Raw genomic sequence first — 18,546 nt, 5'->3', positions numbered from 1 at the left:
TGATCCCATTGGTTGTATTTGACATTAAGGGAGATAATTCTGTCATACTTTCCTTCTTAATTGTGTATCATTAATGGTGATTTGGACAGTCCCATGGTTCACTTGTCTACTAATACTTCATTCAAAAGATACATTTTGTAGGAACAGCTATAAAACTGTAAAGTAGAATTATAGTCGCCATTAAAGAGATGTTACACAGTTTTTTTTAAAGTATTTATAAGTATTTAGCTTTAACACACTTGCATATTTATAGCATTAAGCATTCTAATGAATAAGGTCTGTGCAACCAAAAAAAGAATAACATTAAACTAGCATCAACGCTATATGTATTCCTGATGTGTATAAATGTCACTTGGTGTTTTGTTAGTGCGTGGAGTGTACAGTGGCCATTGTTTATATACATCCCTTGGACTGACAGATATGCTATAGTTTATCTTTACAATGTGTAATGTTCATGTCTCTATGTCCATATATCAGCTGGTTATAGGTGATGTTCATATCTCAATGTCCATATCTCAGGCTATAGGTATCATATCACAAACAGGTGTCCAAATCTCTACTGCAGGTCTCCTATCTACCTAGATATTAATACAAGTATTTCAGTAAACATTGTATTTACTTTTTTTACATCCCTGATAGCTGTCCTCCATAGTTTGTAATACAGCTCACCTGAGGACTTACCTGAGACAGTATGTGGGTAAGGAGGAGCAGGTAGATATCCATGCTACATGTAACACTACAACATTGACCTCTGTCAATATCTGGCTGACTTCAGACACCATGAAGACGTTTGATGATGTTATTACCTCTATTGGAGAATTTGGAATGTACCAAAAGAGATTGTATGCAATCTGTGTGATTCCACAATTACTTACAGCCTGTTTGACTCTGATCACAGTGTTTACCCTCAACGAACATCACCACAGGTAACATTTTCAGGTAACGAACATATAGGTAACTAAAATGAATACTAAACTTACAGGTATATCTCCATTTGCCCACTTTTTATAATCTGATAATTAGCAGAATGTTATGACAAGGTTTATAGTCTATTTTAGAGAATTAAACCTGGATTTACCTGTGTTTTACCTTTGAATATCACCTGTGCTACTGTACTTATTCCATAAGGGTATCATTTATGCATAACATGTACATGCATGAAAATTTTATTTTTTGTAATCTCAGTTATGTTCTTGATATTTTTATGTTAATTGAACACATCAAACATAAAATTAATATTTGGTACTAACTTCTAAAGTTCTTTCTATCTTTTCGACAAACATATAATATATACATACATGTACATACTACATTAAACTTCATCTACATATACACATAAATGCTAACTAGAAAAATAGTTTATGGTTATATGTATCATACGTTTTATAATATATAGCCTCTTTTCATTAGAAATCACCTTTTTGATAATTCTACTGAAATAAAATGCAATATATCGTCATTTTTAGGGCCACATTGTGCCGATTTGCAAACAAAAGTCTTACTTTTACTTTCATATTTGGACAGGTGCGAACTATCCAAAGTAGTATATATTATATATAGTATATATTACAATGTCTATCATACAAATATATACAGTACATGTATGATTGACTTTCTTGTTACTGCGTAGAATTGGAATGTCGGGACATCAGTGAAGTTTGATATACAATGTATATGGAATACAACTATATATGATATAATTGATTAGATACATGCATATTTACATGTGTATTGTTACTGCTCCTAAAACTTGGATGCAATTTTGTTCTTTATTCTTATCTCAATGTTGAAATATATAAAGATGTAACATATAAACTATTATGCATAATTGTCTGTCAAAATGCATAAAATAAATATTGATATCTCTCATTTCCCTACTTTTGACAAACTATAGATAGCTCAGGTAAACAAATACAGGAAAGCATAGGTAAAATTATTATGAAACTGATTATAATTGGTTTTCCATTGTTCTCCTATACCAACACTTTTCTTTGTTCTCAAAGTGGGCTAAAGGAGAACACACCACTACAATGAGTACTAAACCTACAGGCAACTACAATGAGTACTAAACATACAGGTAACTACAATGAGTACTAAACCTACAGGTAACTTCAATGAGTACTAAACATACAGGTAACTACAATGAGTACTAAACATACAGGTAACTACAATGAGTACTAAACATACAGGTAACTACAATGAGTACTAAACATACAGGTAACTACAATGAGTACTAAACATACAGGTAACTACAATGAGTACTAAACATACAGGTAACTACAATGAGTACTAAACATACAGGTAATTACAATGAGTACTAAACATACAGGTAACTACAATGAGTACTAAACATACAGGTAACTACAATGAGTACTAAACATACAGGTAACTACAACGAGTACTAAACATACAGGTTATTACAATGAGTACTAAACATACAGGTAACTACAATGAGTACTAAACATACAGGTAACTACAATGAGTACTAAACATACAGGTAACTACAATGAGTACTAAACATACAGGTAACTACAATGAGTACTAAACATACAGGTAACTACAATGAGTACTAAACATACAGGTTATTACAATGAGTACTAAACATACAGGTAACTACAATGGGTACTAAACATACAGGTACTACAATGAGTATTACATTGAGTAACAAATACATGGATACAGTACAGTCAACCTAGATTTTTTCCTCAAACTAATTCTAAAGCTTATTTTTGGTTTTTCATGAAGATTTCATTTGGTTTACTGGCATATCTTTTGGCAAAATTTGCTCATAACGTGTCCCTTTTGATTAATGGGGATTAAAATTCCACTTATATCTTATTATCTTTTTTTTCTTTCCATTAATAAAAACGAATGGGCCATACATTATTTTCCAAGAAAAGAAAATTATCAAGTTATCTGTATGTTGAATTTCAAATTTATGACTTAAAGCATTTACCTTGGGTATTTAAGTATGGTATAACATAGAAATTTTTATTTTAATTGGATAAACATATCCAGAAATTTTTATGTTGTTTAGATTTATGGAGTTTAGGACTGCACTGATGCCAAATTGCATCAAATGTGGTATTCATCAGTTGAAATTTTAGGTAGCACCATGAAGTAACAGTAAAATTTACAGTAAAATATACCAGATAAATACGTATGGTAACGAATGGACAGGTAAATGTAATCAGATATGAATATACCTTGTTAGGTAACTGTCATCCTCAATACTCCAAGGGTTCCGTTCACTTACGATCTCTACACCCCTGGACTATCTCATAGTGAAATTGAAGGCAGCTCAGTGGAAAACATTTGACCAATCAAAGGTCAGCAAAGATTTCCTTTGAAGACTACAGAGCCATACAGTCAAACACAGTGTAACATTATATGGCTCTTTTGATGTACATCAAATGACTAAATTACCTGTTCTATTCTGTAGCCTCCAGTTTCACTATGAGATATTCCAGGAGTATAGAGATCGTAAGTGGTCGGAACCCAGGTGGAATATCGATGATGGGCAAGTGTAAAACATGGGATAATGAATATTACCTACATCAAGGCAGTATCAACGGTAAAAGTAAAGAAGTGCGTTACATGTAACAAAATATAGGTAAAAAGGTAAGAGGTCCGGAATGGTGAATGAAGTATTGAGCATTAAAGTAATGTGTTATCAGGAATGTCAAGGCTGTCAGGGTTTTATGATAATATCCTTGTAGTTTTATATTCTCTGTAGTAAACATGACCCATAGTTCAGGTGATAGCACCCCATACACCAACTCACTTCAAGTGATTATCAGACTCAACAATAGACAATATTTAAAGTGACCATGGTTGACCCAGAACACCCATCAGACATCACAAGGGTTTCTAAACAGACACTATTTAAAGTGACCATGGTTGACCCAGAACACCCATCAGACATCACAAGGGTTTCTAAACAGACACTATTTAAAGTGACCATGGATTGACCCAGAACACCCATCATACATCACAAGGGTTTCTAAACAGACAATATCTAAAGTGACCATGGATTGACATAGAACACCCATCATACATCACAAGGGTTTCTAAACAGACAATATTTAAAGTGACCATGGATTGACTCAGAACACCCATCAGACATCACAAGGGTTTCTAAACAGACAATATTTAAAGTGACCATGGATTGACATAGAACACCCATCATACATCACAAGGGTTTCTAAACAGACAATATTTAAAGTGACCATGGATTGACCCAGAACACCCATCATACATCACAAGGGTTTCTAAACAGACAATATCTAAAGTGACCATGGATTGACATAGAACACCCATCGTACATCACAAGGGTTTCTAAACAGACAATATTTAAAGTGACCATGGATTGACATAGAACACCCATCATACATCACAAGGGTTTCTAAACAGACAATATTTAAAGTGACCATGAATTGACCCAGAACACCCATCATACATCACAAGGGTTTCTAAACAGACAATATTTAAAGTGACCATGGATTGACATAGAACATCCATCATACATCACAAGGGTTTCTAAACAGACAATATCTAAAGTGACCATGGATTGACATAGAACACCCATCATACATCACAAGGGTTTCTAAACAGACAATATTTAAAGTGACCATGGATTGACCCAGAACACCCATCATACATCACAAGGGTTTCTAAACAGACAATATCTAAAGTGACCATGGATTGACATAGAACACCCATCATACATCACAAGGGTTTCTAAACAGACAATATTTAAAGTGACCATGGATTGACTCAGAACACCCATCAGACATCACAAGGGTTTCTAAACAGACAATATTTAAAGTGACCATGGATTGACATAGAACATCCATCATACATCACAAGGGTTTCTAAACAGACAATATTTAAAGTGACCATGAATTGACCCAGAACACCCATCATACATCACAAGGGTTTCTAAACAGACAATATTTAAAGTGACCATGGATTGACATAGAACATCCATCATACATCACAAGGGTTTCTAAACAGACAATATCTAAAGTGACCATGGATTGACATAGAACACCCATCATACATCACAAGGGTTTCTAAACAGACAATATTTAAAGTGACCATGGATTGACATAGAACACCCATCATACATCACAAGGGTTTCTAAACAGACAATATTTAAAGTGACCATGAATTGACCCAGAACACATATACATCACAAGGGTTTCTAAACAGACAATATTTAAAGTGACCATGGATTGACATAGAACACCCATCATACATCACAAGGGTTTCTAAACAGACAATATTTAAAGTGACCATGGATTGACATAGAACACCCATCATACATCACAAGGGTTTCTAAACAGACAATATTTAAAGTGACCATGGGTTGACTCAGAACACCCATCATACATCACAAGGGTTTCTAAACAGACAATATTTAAAGTGACCATTGATTGACTCAGAACACCCATCATACATCACAAGGGTTTCTAAACAGACAATATTAAAGTGACCATGGATTGACATAAACACCCATCATACATCACAAGGGTTTCTAAACAGACAATATTTAAAGTGACCATGGATTGACATAGAACACCCATCATACATCACAAGGGTTTCTAAACAGACAATATTTAAAGTGACCATGGATTGACTCAGAACACCCATCATACATCACAAGGGTTTCTAAACAGACAATATTTAAAGTGACCATGAATTGACTCAGAACACCCATCATACATCACAAGGGTTTCTAAACAGACAATATTTAAAGTGACCATGGATTGACATAGAACACCCATCATACATCACAAGGGTTTCTAAACAGACAATATTTAAAGTGACCATGGATTGACTCAGAACACCCATCATACATCACAAGGGTTTCTAAACAGACAATATTTAAAGTGACCATGGATTGACATAGAACACCCATCATACATCACAAGGGTTTCTAAACAGACAATATTTAAAGTGACCATGAATTGACCCAGAACACCCATCATACATCACAAGGGTTTCTAAACAGACAATATTTAAAGTGACCATGGATTGACTCAGAACACCCATCAGACATCACAAGGGTTTCTAAACAGACAATATTTAAAGTGACCATGGATTGACATAGAACACCCATCATACATCACAAGGGTTTCTAAACAGACAATATTTAAAGTGACCATGGATTGACATAGAACACCCATCATACATCACAAGGGTTTCTAAACAGACAATATTTAAAGTGACCATGGATTGACCCAGAACACCCATCATACATCACAAGGGTTTCTAAACAGACAATATTTAAAGTGACCATGGATTGACATAGAACACCCATCATACATCACAAGGGTTTCTAAACAGACAATATTTAAAGTGACCATGGATTGACCCAGAACACCCATCATACATCACAAGGGTTTCCAAACAGACAATTTTAAAGTGACCATGGATTGACTCAGAACACCCATCATACATCACAAGGGTTTCTAAACAGACAATATTTAAAGTGACCATGGATTGACCCAGAACACCCATCATACATCACAAGGGTTTCTAAACAGACAATATTTAGAGTGACCATGGATTGACCCAGAACACCCATCATACATCACAAGGGTTTCTAAACAGACAATATTTAAAGTGACCATGGATTGACATAGAACATCCATCAGACATCACAAGGGTTTCTAAACAGACAATATTTAAAGTGACCATGGATTGACATAGAACATCCATCAGACATCACAAGGGTTTCTAGCCACATTATGTTTCTAAAGTAAAGATTAAAATGTTATAATACACTTGTATCATCAGATCATTTCTATTGATTGCCTAAGATAAAGTTTCAACGCCAAACAAATGCAAGATTCTCTATAAATATAGTGACAATGAAGGGTTGATGTTTTTTTCCACTTTACAAAATGATAGTCAATTACTTTGTGATAATAAGGTTGATGCTGGGAAATTTAAGATGTCCTGCATTATGGATATTAACATTTAGATTACTTAAATTGTTCTGGAAGAGATGATAATTGTGATAGTAATCGTAATCTAATAATCTCTGCAACTCTTTATAAAATTCACAAACTCATTTTATATTCACATTTGAAAAAATAAAAGGTATGTGCCTTTAAATGACAAGTGTAGTGGCCTAGAATACCACTAGTTCACGATGAGTTTTTTTTTCATGTTTGGCCAAAAAAATAATATGTCTAGATCTGTTTAGGATTACCCGACCGTCCCTTATTTTTTACCCCGACCCTATTTTTTTTTTTTACATTTTCTACGAAAAAGTCGGAATTTCGATCGCAGACTCCGGTTCCGGCCATTATTTTAGAGTGAAAAAACCTATAAAAAAAAAAAAAAATCCTCCCGACCTACCGACCCTCTTTTTTTTGCCAATGTAACCCTAAACAGACATTTTTTGGGCCTTATTTTATACAGTGATACATGGTATTGGGCAAGAGCCTGCACACTCATACATGTGTATGAGGCCTTATGCATACTCATAAATGTGTATGAGGCCTTATCCCACCTGATTACATGGGTTGTCACGCCGTAATATTTATTGTCTCGTGGTACCCTCTAACATTGTTGAAAGTAGCAGATACACACATAGAGTAACATGGTCAACATTGCAATTATTATATATAATATTACTTTTATGTATACTATCAGATCAGTTAGATTTAAAATGACAACAAAAAATAAAAACAACATCTGTCCTTTATAGGTTGAATAAGACTCCTTTGTACAAGATAATACTTGTGTTATTTCATCACCACAATTATCAAATACATTAATTTCATAGTGAACCTGCCTGCCTAAGCAACGCCCCCAACATTTTGTTCTCTAAAAACCTAAGCTACGGATACCGTATCACTCATATGTGACTGGTAACATCTCAATGGAGTGGAGATTCAAAATGGTGGGCAGATCCCATGTGATACAGGCCCTCTTGATCCCTTGTTTATTTGTACATTGTATATGGTCTTCATTTACTGTTTTGACTCTACAAAAAAAATGTACCTGTAATACAATTCCATATTTTTTATTAGTTTTCCATGATTGTTAAATAAGCACCTTTATGGTTTAGATGTCAAATTATTGATGACTCTGTGAACACAACCATTGATTTCCCAACCTGGCATTATGGTGACAACAGTAGTTATGTGGTGGAGGCTTCAAAGTGTCATATCAGCAGCTTCAATGGTACTGGGAATGTTACATCAAAAACAGAATGTACCGCATGGGTGTACAGTGCAGAAGAGATGTCAAAAACACCTATCTCTGACGTGAGTAGTTTAGTGATTACTATAAAGGAGCTATATCACAAATATATTACTAAAGTTTATTCTTATCAAAATATATTTAACAAAATTTCATTCATTATTGGGATTCGTTTCTTTATCAGATGTAAGATTTTAAACAATTATAGAAAATCTTGAAGAAAAACATATACCTTTTATTCAACAGATCATCATTTCATATAATTTAAGTAGCTTACAAACAGGAATATTGATATAAATATTCACATTTGATTTGTAGTAGGTTTGATTTTATGCTTTAAATCTTTTACTTGTAGTTTGATCTGGTCTGTGACAATGTTGTTCTTCGTTCTCATGCCACAATGGCGTTCTTCGGTGGAACCTTAGTTGGCGTAATTTTGGCAGGAATATTAGGTGATGTGTAAGTATGTTATATCATATCCTGATCCTTCAAACAGTAATTCTGGTTGAATATTTTGCTAAAAATGTTTATATGCGGCATTACTTGTCTAAACTGAATCTCATCAAGACCAGCACATTTGACCAGTATGGACAGACAGGTTTTAACGTGGACCCTCGATAATCCTGATATCTTCGTTCTCAGCCTAATCTATCCAGATTGTGAATTTTCCTGTTGTCAAATTCTGTGTTCAAACTTCTCTAAAAGGAAGATGTCAAAAGACTTGATATTCTGTATTTGCATACTACAGAGTTATCTGCCCTTGCAGGTAGGCATTGGTTGTGAAGTTGTGTCTTTGCGAGCGTAACATCATACTTATTAGTGAAAATGATATGTATAAGGCTTACAAAATAATGACATCACCTAGCTGCAGGGGAGATAACTCTGTAATGTGCAAATACAAAAAAGTTCTGTATCATATTGGCATGAAAGACTACTAAGTTTATTCAAATGAATGACCTTGACTTTCATTTAAAGTCACAAGGTTAAAATTTGTTAAAATCTTCAATTGGTTTAATCTCAGAAAAGCAAGGCCAATATAGATCTATTGAGCTTAAGCTGGCTACATGATTGACTATCAAGTTTGTTGACATAAATAAATTTGACCTTCATTCAAAGTTACAAAGGGTCAAATACACCTCTTGTGCCCCAGGAGGATCAGGGCCAAAATTTATACAAACTCTTTTTTCCATCCCAAAAGGATGTTTCTGGCCACATTTGTTAAAGTCCATACAAAACTCCACGACATGTTGACAGATGATCGGATGGACGAGAGACGGCGTGCCATGGCATAAAAAAAACATCACTTTTTTGGTTAATATTTAAAAACTCAAGTAATATTTGCGGCCCATTGGCCTTAATATGTTTAGATATAATCGAAAAATTAGTCCAGAAACTTGATTTATGAACTATTACCTTATTAAGTATTTAAGTGGATTTCTAGTGACTATAATGTTGATTTGCTAACAGGGTTGGACGAAAACCTGTGATGAGCATTGGTGTGTTGGCGCTGACTACAGCTAGCATGGCCTGTGTATGGTCATACAACTACACCATGTTTCTGGTAACTCGCTTCCTAACAGGGATGTCCACTCTCATGGTATTTGCTCCATGCATGGTTATTCGTAAGTACCTTGGCTCTCCTTGTTCCATTGAAAGCTTTTCCATAACATTGAATGATACCATCAAATTGTATCATATCTGGCAGATTTCTGGCTTTGGACTGTAGTCTCCCAAAAATTAAAGCCTCTAGTTTGGAAAAAGACGACTCTTGCGGATCCTTAAAATCTAGAGTTTCATCATGCATGTGAGAGAAAACATACTAGCATTCGAATCTTCATGGTGTTCTATTTTTCAAAATTACTCAAATACTTCAGACTCTATATAAAAATGATATGATTTTAACATTAATTAAACTGTAAAAAATCAATATTTTCAGTAAATTAATTTTTAAGTGACTATTGCACACATAGTACATTATAATGATATTTCACCAAGGTATAAACAATTTGTGTTTCTTTTGTAAATATGAGAAGATTTGGTAAAACCGGAGCTCTTCAGATGTTAGTATCCATCCTCGACAGTTATGAAGGTCAAACACTTGGTCACTATCTGTAGAATTTTTTTTTTCTTTTTCTAAAGATGTTGTATGACTATAAAGATAGTAGCTATACTAAGATTCAGTATAAAGTGCAGAACACTCAATTACTAGTCATCTTCTGTAATGACATCTAGTGGGGGGTATTGGTTTCTTCAGTGTAGTCCTGTGTTTGTATGTGAGCTATCATGTCTGTTACAGCGATAGAGATGGTGGGGCCATCCAGTCGTGTGTTTGTCGGCATCATTATAGAGCTATTTTGGTGTGCAGGGGAGGTAATCCTTTGTGGCCTAGCCTACTTTGTGCGGGATTGGCGGATACTACAACTAACAATAGCTGTACCTTGTACACTCCTCCTCTCCTATATAATGTAAGTTGGCATTTCTTTTTGGGGTTTCACACATATATTTTTGCATACTCAGAAAATTTTGTTCTATTAATATGTGTTATATTTTGATTGGGGAATACATGATATGAGTTTTGTGTTGATATATACATTTATAACAGTCAACTAGTGTGAGTTATTAATTAATTACAGGTGTGAAACAATTTTTTATACAAACAATTGATAAACCACATTTCATAATCTGGTACTAAAGCTTCTAAATTAGAAAATACAAAAAAAATAAAAAGCGTCAAGTTGTTCCATTACAGTATAGTACCAGAGTCACCTAGATGGCTTCTGTTGGTTGGGAGGCGCAAACAAGCGATGAGAATTCTCCGTAAAATTGCCAAGGTCAATGGCACAACCTTGACTGGAGAGGTAACAGATGTAGGAAGGGTAAATGCATCACTAAGGGATGTCCTGGTTATACTGAGAACTCCTAAACTTGTCCTCAGATGGACCATTATTTCCTTTATATGGTGAGTACAAGGACAGATCGACCATTTTTTCCTTTATATGGTAAGCCCAAGGACAAATGGGCCATTGTTTCCTTTATATGGTAAGTCTAAGAAAAAATGGACCATTATTTCCTTTATATGGTAAGTACAAGGACAAATGGACCATAGTTTCTGGTAAGTCTAAGGACAGATGGACCATTGTTTTATTTGTAAATTAATTACTTCAAGGAAAGAGCTTCTATGATAAAAGTTATCAAAAAAATTAACATTTCAACTTTTCTCCTTATTTGGCTGCCATCTAAAAAAAAGGGTCATTTAAGGGTGTACAAGGTTTAGGAGGAGAAGGAAAGCTGGAGTACCTCAAGAAAAACCATAGACCAGCGATCATTTCTTGGCAACTTCCTCTGTCCCACTTGATACTGAACTCGAAACATTCAGTTTGTCTAGTCCCATGACTTAATTACATTTCCTCTTCTGCTATTTGTGCAAGCCTACCAACACCCATTTCTCCCATACTTGACAGGGTTAAGATAACTGTCTTTTACTGGGGTAGGGAAAAGACAGCTCATACACGTTAGATAGTGACGTCATCAATACATGCGGCCACCATTTTTACGCACAGCGACGTTCATATCAACTGAATTTTCACCATTTCTCGTTTAAGTATTGGAGAAAAAGAATCAAACATGGGCCTGTCAGGTGGACAGGGTATATTTCAACCCTCATGAAAGATTTTGACCATCAACCCTCGGCAAGCCTCAGGTTGACCAGCCAAAATCTTTCACTAGGGTTGAGATATCCCTGTCCACCTGAAAGGCCCATGTAAGATTCTATTATTCTAGCATTTGTAGTATACTGAGGTTAACAGCCGCATGGCATTAGGTTGAATGATTGTGTCTTAGGTCAAGGGAGCAAACAGGGAGGAATGACAAGGTTTAGACTAGGTCAAAGATAGCTTAATCATAGAACTTTTGTCTAGATGAGGGGTTTGAATCCCAGTTGATCTGCTACATTTTCTACTCTCCTCTTACACATGTAGAATTTAACGTTTTTTTCAGGTTCACCATATCTCTGTCCTACTATGGTTTAATCCTTAATGCTGGTAGAATTGGTGGTAACATCTACCTCAATTTCCTTGTGTCCGCCATTGTCGAAGCCCTGGGCTACAGTTCGTGTCTTGTAATCAATGACAGGTATGGACGGAAAGTGATGAACTGTGGCAGCCTCGTTTTGACGGGAGTGGCTTGCCTCTCTACCATACTACCAGCACAACTAGCTGATGACTGTGAGTACTACCAACCCAGCCCTTATTGATGTAAATGAGTACCACCAACCCAGCTCTTATTGATGTAAATGAGGACCACCAACCCACCCCTTACTGATGTAAACGAGTACCACCAACCTAGCCCTTATTGATGTAAATGAGGACCACCAACCCAGCCCTTATTGATGTAAATGAGGACCACCAACCCACCCCTTACTGATGTAAACGAGTACCACCAACCTAGCCCTTATTGATGTAAATGAGGACCACCAACCCAGCCCTTATTGATGTAAATGAGTACCACCAACCCAGCTCTTATTGATGTAAATGAGGACCACCAACCCACCCCTTACTGATGTAAACGAGTACCACCAACCTAGCCCTTATTGATGTAAATGAGGACCACCAACCCAGCCCTTATTGATGTAAATGAGTACCACCAACCCAGCCATTATTGATGTAAATGAGTACCACCAACCCAGCCCTTATTGATGTAAATGAGTACCACCAACCCAGCCCTTACTGATGTAAACGAGTACCACCAACCTAGCCCTTATTGATGTAAATGAGGACCACCAACCCAGCCCTTATTGATGTAAATGAGTACCACCAACCCAGCCCTTATTGATGTAAATGAGTACCACCAACCCAGCCCTTATTGATGTAAATGAGGACCACCAACCCAGCCCTTATTGATGTAAATGAGTACCACCAACCCAGCCATTATTGATGTAAATGAGTACCACCAACCCAGCCCTTATTGATGTAAATGAGTACCACCAACCCAGCCCTTACTGATGTAAACGAGTACCACCAACCTAGCCCTTATTGATGTAAATGAGGACCACCAACCCAGCCCTTATTGATGTAAATGAGTACCACCAACCCAGCTCTTATTGATGTAAATGAGGACCACCAACCCACCCCTTACTGATGTAAACGAGTACCACCAACCTAGCCCTTATTGATGTAAATGAGGACCACCAACCCAGCCCTTATTGATGTAAATGAGTACCACCAACCCAGCCATTATTGATGTAAATGAGTACCACCAACCCAGCCCTTATTGATGTAAATGAGTACCACCAACCCAGCCCTTACTGATGTAAACGAGTACCACCAACCTAGCCCTTATTGATGTAAATGAGGACCACCAACCCAGCCCTTATTGATGTAAATGAGTACCACCAACCCAGCCCTTATTGATGTAAATGAGTACCACCAACCCAGCCCTTATTGATGTAAATGAGTACCACCAACCCAGCCCTTATTGATGTAAATGAGGACCACCAACCCAGCCCTTATTGATGTAAATGAGTACCACCAACCCAGCCCTTATTGATGTAAATGAGGACCACCAACCTAGCCCTTATTGATGTAAATGAGGACCATCAACCTAGCCCTTATTGATGTAAATGAGTACCACCAACCCAGCCCTTACAGATGTAAATGAGTACCACCAACCTAGCCCTTATTGATGCAAATGAGGACCACGAACCCAGCCCTTATTGATGTAAATGAGTACCACCAACCCAGCCCTTATTGATGTAAATGAGTACCACCAACCTAGCCTTCTTGATGTAAATGAGTACCACCAACCCAGCCCTTACTGATGTAAATGAGTACCACCAACCTAGCCCTTATTGATGTAAATGAGGACCACCAACCCAGCCCTTATTGATGTAAATGAGTACCACCAACCCAGCCCTTATTGATGTAAATGAGTACCACCAACCTAGCCCTTATTGATGTAAATGAGGACCACCAACCCAGCCCTTGTTGATGTAAACGAGTACCACCAACCTAGCCCTTATTGATGTAAACGAGTACCACCAACCCAGCCCTTATTGATGTAAACGAGTACCACCAACCCAGCCCTTATTGATGTAAATGAGGACCACCAACCTAGCCCTTATTGATGTAAATGAGGACCACCAACCTAGCCCTTATTGATGTAAATGAGTACCACCAACCCAGCCCTTACAGATGTAAATGAGTACCACCAACCTAGCCCTTATTGATGCAAATGAGGACCACGAACCCAGCCCTTATTGATGTAAATGAGTACCACCAACCCAGCCCTTATTGATGTAAATGAGTACCACCAACCTAGCCTTCTTGATGTAAATGAGTACCACCAACCCAGCCCTTACTGATGTAAATGAGTACCACCAACCTAGCCCTTTTTGATGTAAATGAGGACCACCAACCCAGCCCTTATTGATGTAAATGAGTACCACCAACCCAGCCCTTATTGATGTAAATGAGTACCACCAACCTAGCCCTTATTGATGTAAATGAGGACCACCAACCCAGCCCTTGTTGATGTAAACGAGTACCACCAACCTAGCCCTTATTGATGTAAACGAGTACCACCAACCCAGCCCTTATTGATGTAAACGAGTACCACCAACCCAGCCCTTATTGATGTAAATGAGGACCACCAACCCAGCCCTTATTGATGTAAACGAGTACCATCAACCCAGCCCTTACTGATGTAAACGAGTACCACCAACCTAGCCCTTATTGATGTAAATGAGGACCACCAACCCAGCCCTTATAGATGTAAATGAGTTCCACCAACCCAGCCCTTATTGATGTAAATGAGGACCACCAAACCAGCCCTTATTGATGTAAATGAGTACCACCAACCTAGCCCTTATTGATGTAAATGAGGACCACCAACCCAGCCCTTATTGATATAAATGAGGACCACCAACCCAGCCCTTAGTGATGTAAATGAGGACCACCAACCCAGCCCTTATTGATATAAATGAGTACCACCAACCCAGCCCTTATTGATGTAAATGAGGACCATCAACCCAGCTCTTATTGATGTAAATGAGTACCACCAACCCAGCCCTTATTGATGTAAATGAGTACCACCAACCTAGCCCTTATTGATGTAAATAAGGACCACCAACCCAGCTCTTATTGATATTAATGAGGACCACCAACCCAGCCCTTATTGATGTAAATGAGTACCACCAACCCAGCCCTTATTGATGTAAATGAGTACCATCAACCCAGCCCTTATTGATGTAAATGAGTATCACCAACCCAGCCCTTATTGATATAAATGAGTACCACCAACCCAGCCCTTATTGATGTAAATGAGTACCACCAACCTAGCCCTTACTGATGTAAATGAGTACCACCAACCCAGCCCTTATTGATGTAAATGAGGACCACCAACCCAGCCCTTATTGATGTAAATGAGTACCACCAACCCAGCCCTTATTGATATAAATGAGTACATCCAACCCAGCCCTTATTGATATAAATGAGTACCACCAACCCAGCCCTTATTGATATAAATGAGTACTACCAACCCAGCCCTTATTGATGTAAATGAGTACCACCAACCCAGCCCTTATTGATATAAATGAGTACTACCAACCCAGCCCTTATTGATGTAAATGAGTACCACCAACCTAGCCTTATTGATATAAATGAGTACCACCAACCTAGCCTTATTGATATAAATGAGTACCACCAAGCTAGCCTTATTGATATAAATGAGTACCACCAAGCTAGCCTTATTGATATAAATGAGTACCACCAAGCTAGCCTTATTGATATAAATGAGTACCACCAACCTAGCCTTATTGATGTAAATGAGTACCACCAACCCAGCCCTTATTGATGTAAATGAGGACCACCAACCCAGCCCTTATTGATGTAAATGAGTACCACCAAGCTTGCCTTATTGATATAAATGAGGACCACCAACCCAGCCCTTATTGATATAAATGAGTACCACCAACCCAGCCCTTATTGATGTAAATGAGTACCACCACCTAACCCAGCCCTTACTGATGTAAATGAGTACCACCAACCCAGCCCTTATTGATGTAAATGAGGACCACCAACCCAGCCCTTATTGATTAATGAGTACCACCAGCCTAAATGAGTACCACCAACCCAGCCCTTATTGATGATACTACACCGCCTAAATTAATGAGTACCACCAACCCAGCCCTTATTGATATAAATGAGTACCACCAACCCAGCCCTTATTGATTGATATAAATGAGTACTACCAACCCCAACCCCTTATTATATGATTAATATAATGAGTACCACCAACCAGCCTTATTGATTAAAGAGTACCCTTTATTGATATAAATGAGTACCACCAACCCAGCCCTTATTGATATAAATGAGTACTACCAACCCAGCCCTTATTGATGTAAATGAGTACCACCAACCTAGCCTTATTGATATAAATGAGTACCACCAACCTAGCCTTATTGATATAAATGAGTACCACCAAGCTAGCCTTATTGATATAAATGAGTACCACCAACCTAGCCTTATTGATATAAATGAGTACCACCAACCTAGCCTTATTGATGTAAATGAGTACCACCAACCCAGCCCTTATTGATGTAAATGAGGACCACCAACCCAGCCCTTATTGATGTAAATGAGTACCACCAAGCTAGCCTTATTGATATAAATGAGTACCACCAAGCTAACCTTATTGATATAAATGAGTACCACCAACCTAGCCTTATTGATATAAATGAGTACCACCAACCTAGCCTTATTGATGTAAATGAGTACCACCAACCCAGCCCTTATTGATGTAAATGAGGACCACCAACCCAGCCCTTATTGATGTAGATGAGTACCACCAACCTAGCCTTATTGATGTAAATGAGTACTACCAACCCAGCCTTTATTGATCTATAAGCAATATGAGTAGACACAGCGATACCACTACAAGGTTAGACGTCAGTAACATTAATTTGGTTTACACACTGTGTGTGACCTAAGTCGCATTATAACCAGTTTTTTGTGGTTTTTATAAATCATACATGTTCTGTATATATTTTAATGCCTTATCTATAAATCACTCTATTCTCCTCACATTTCAGCCCTTAGTTGGATCACAATCACACTCTCTATGATCGGGAAGTTTGGAGTATCTGCAGCATTCGGAAATATCTTTATATATACCTCCGAGCTGTTTCCCACCTCCAGTAGGAGTTTTATTCTGTCTTCATCCAACATCTTTGCGAGGGTTGGATCACTAGTGTCGCCTTACATAGCAGACCTGGTGAGTAGTTGTTGTACTTTGATTCACTAGATGTTTTTCATTCATGCATGCTGTTGGCCAATGATATATAACCTCTGTGACCTTGAAAGTAAATTCAAAATCTTTGACCTTGAAGATGATAAGCATACATCATATTCAAATATCAAACTGCCTGACCTCCGAGTAACTCATGTGACCCTTAAGCAAGTAAAGGTCATTCACTATGCAGGATATAACAATATATTTCCTTATATAAATATTGAATCTGTTGGATGTTTTCAGTCTCTCCTGGTGGACAGCATGTTTGGGAAGGCCCTCCCACTGATTATATTTGGATGTCTAGGTCTGTCAGCAGGCCTCATATCGCTGGTCTTACCCGAAACACTGAATGCTTCCCTGCCAGACACCATACACGATATCATGTCGACTGATACTAGGACAGTAAAAAGGTGCAATGCTGTCATTGATCAATCTACTAACAGGAAAATTTCAATCAAATCTAACTCAACATGTCTAAATTAAGAAATGTCTGTCTGCTTTGTGGAAATCTCTTACAAAAATGCATACCGGTAGGATAATTTTAACCTTAAACATTAAAAGTTACGGTCATTCTGAAATATTTTTTAGTATTTTAGAGTAAAGGTCAAGCTCAAAGATCGTTATAAATTTTAGGCTATATATTCTCTTTAACTGATGTCATTGAACATTTGTTAATTCATTATTCCTTTGTTACAGGGAATGGCCAGGTTACAATGACCGTGGTGATACATTGGATATACCTTTACAGTTATCCACCTATAGTAAGAGACGTTCTTACTAAAATAATCACAAGTCTATCATTTGTCTGTTATTTTTTCTCCTGTCAATTGTCATCATAGCAATATACTTGCTTCTCACATTTGCTATCTTGCAATCATTTAATTCATATTTAAATTCCCTTAGACAAGATAAAGAACTTGGTTAAAGTGAGCTCAGGTGAGGTCAATGTCAGATAAGGATCGATGAGGTCAGAAAGAAAACAATTGCCACTTTTTTTGTCATTCTTAACCCTCGTCAAAATGCATCTTATATTAATAATAG

The 18,546-nt window shown here is 37.2% G+C and overlaps 1 protein-coding gene across 2 annotated transcripts; it reads left to right on the top strand.

Moving 5' to 3' along the window:
• Positions 1-213: 213 nt before the first annotated feature.
• Positions 214-18,300, top strand: LOC138305783 (organic cation transporter protein-like). Of its 2 annotated transcripts, none has more exons than XM_069246060.1 (10): positions 214-926; positions 8,087-8,285; positions 8,576-8,679; positions 9,688-9,842; positions 10,517-10,685; positions 10,970-11,179; positions 12,352-12,443; positions 17,306-17,487; positions 17,749-17,915; positions 18,202-18,300. In XM_069246060.1, the coding sequence occupies exons 1-10, from the start codon at positions 781-783 to the stop codon at positions 18,284-18,286; spliced, it is 1,509 nt and encodes a 502-aa protein (XP_069102161.1). In that variant the 5' UTR covers positions 214-780; the 3' UTR covers positions 18,287-18,300. The 2 variants fall into 2 exon arrangements, with proteins under 2 accessions (XP_069102161.1, XP_069102155.1); XM_069246054.1 differs by having other exon boundaries at positions 230-926; positions 12,217-12,443.
• The last annotated feature ends 246 nt before the right edge of the window (positions 18,301-18,546 follow it).

The sequence above is a fragment of the Argopecten irradians genome, chromosome 1, assembly GCF_041381155.1.
Source record: "Argopecten irradians isolate NY chromosome 1, Ai_NY, whole genome shotgun sequence".
Lineage (NCBI taxonomy): Eukaryota > Metazoa > Mollusca > Bivalvia > Pectinida > Pectinidae > Argopecten > Argopecten irradians.
This window is presented reverse-complemented; position numbering and strand designations above follow the sequence as displayed.

Excerpts from the sequence above, each read along its gene's own strand:
- LOC138305783 (XM_069246054.1), top strand. The coding sequence starts at position 781 with ATGAAGACGTTTGATGATGTTATTACCTCTATTGGAGAATTTGGAATG. Across the intron at positions 9,843-10,516 it reads TGCTCCATGCATGGTTATTC|CGATAGAGATGGTGGGGCCA; the intron begins GTAAGTACCTTG and ends TGTCTGTTACAG. Across the intron at positions 17,916-18,201 it reads GATACTAGGACAGTAAAAAG|GGAATGGCCAGGTTACAATG; the intron begins GTGCAATGCTGT and ends CCTTTGTTACAG.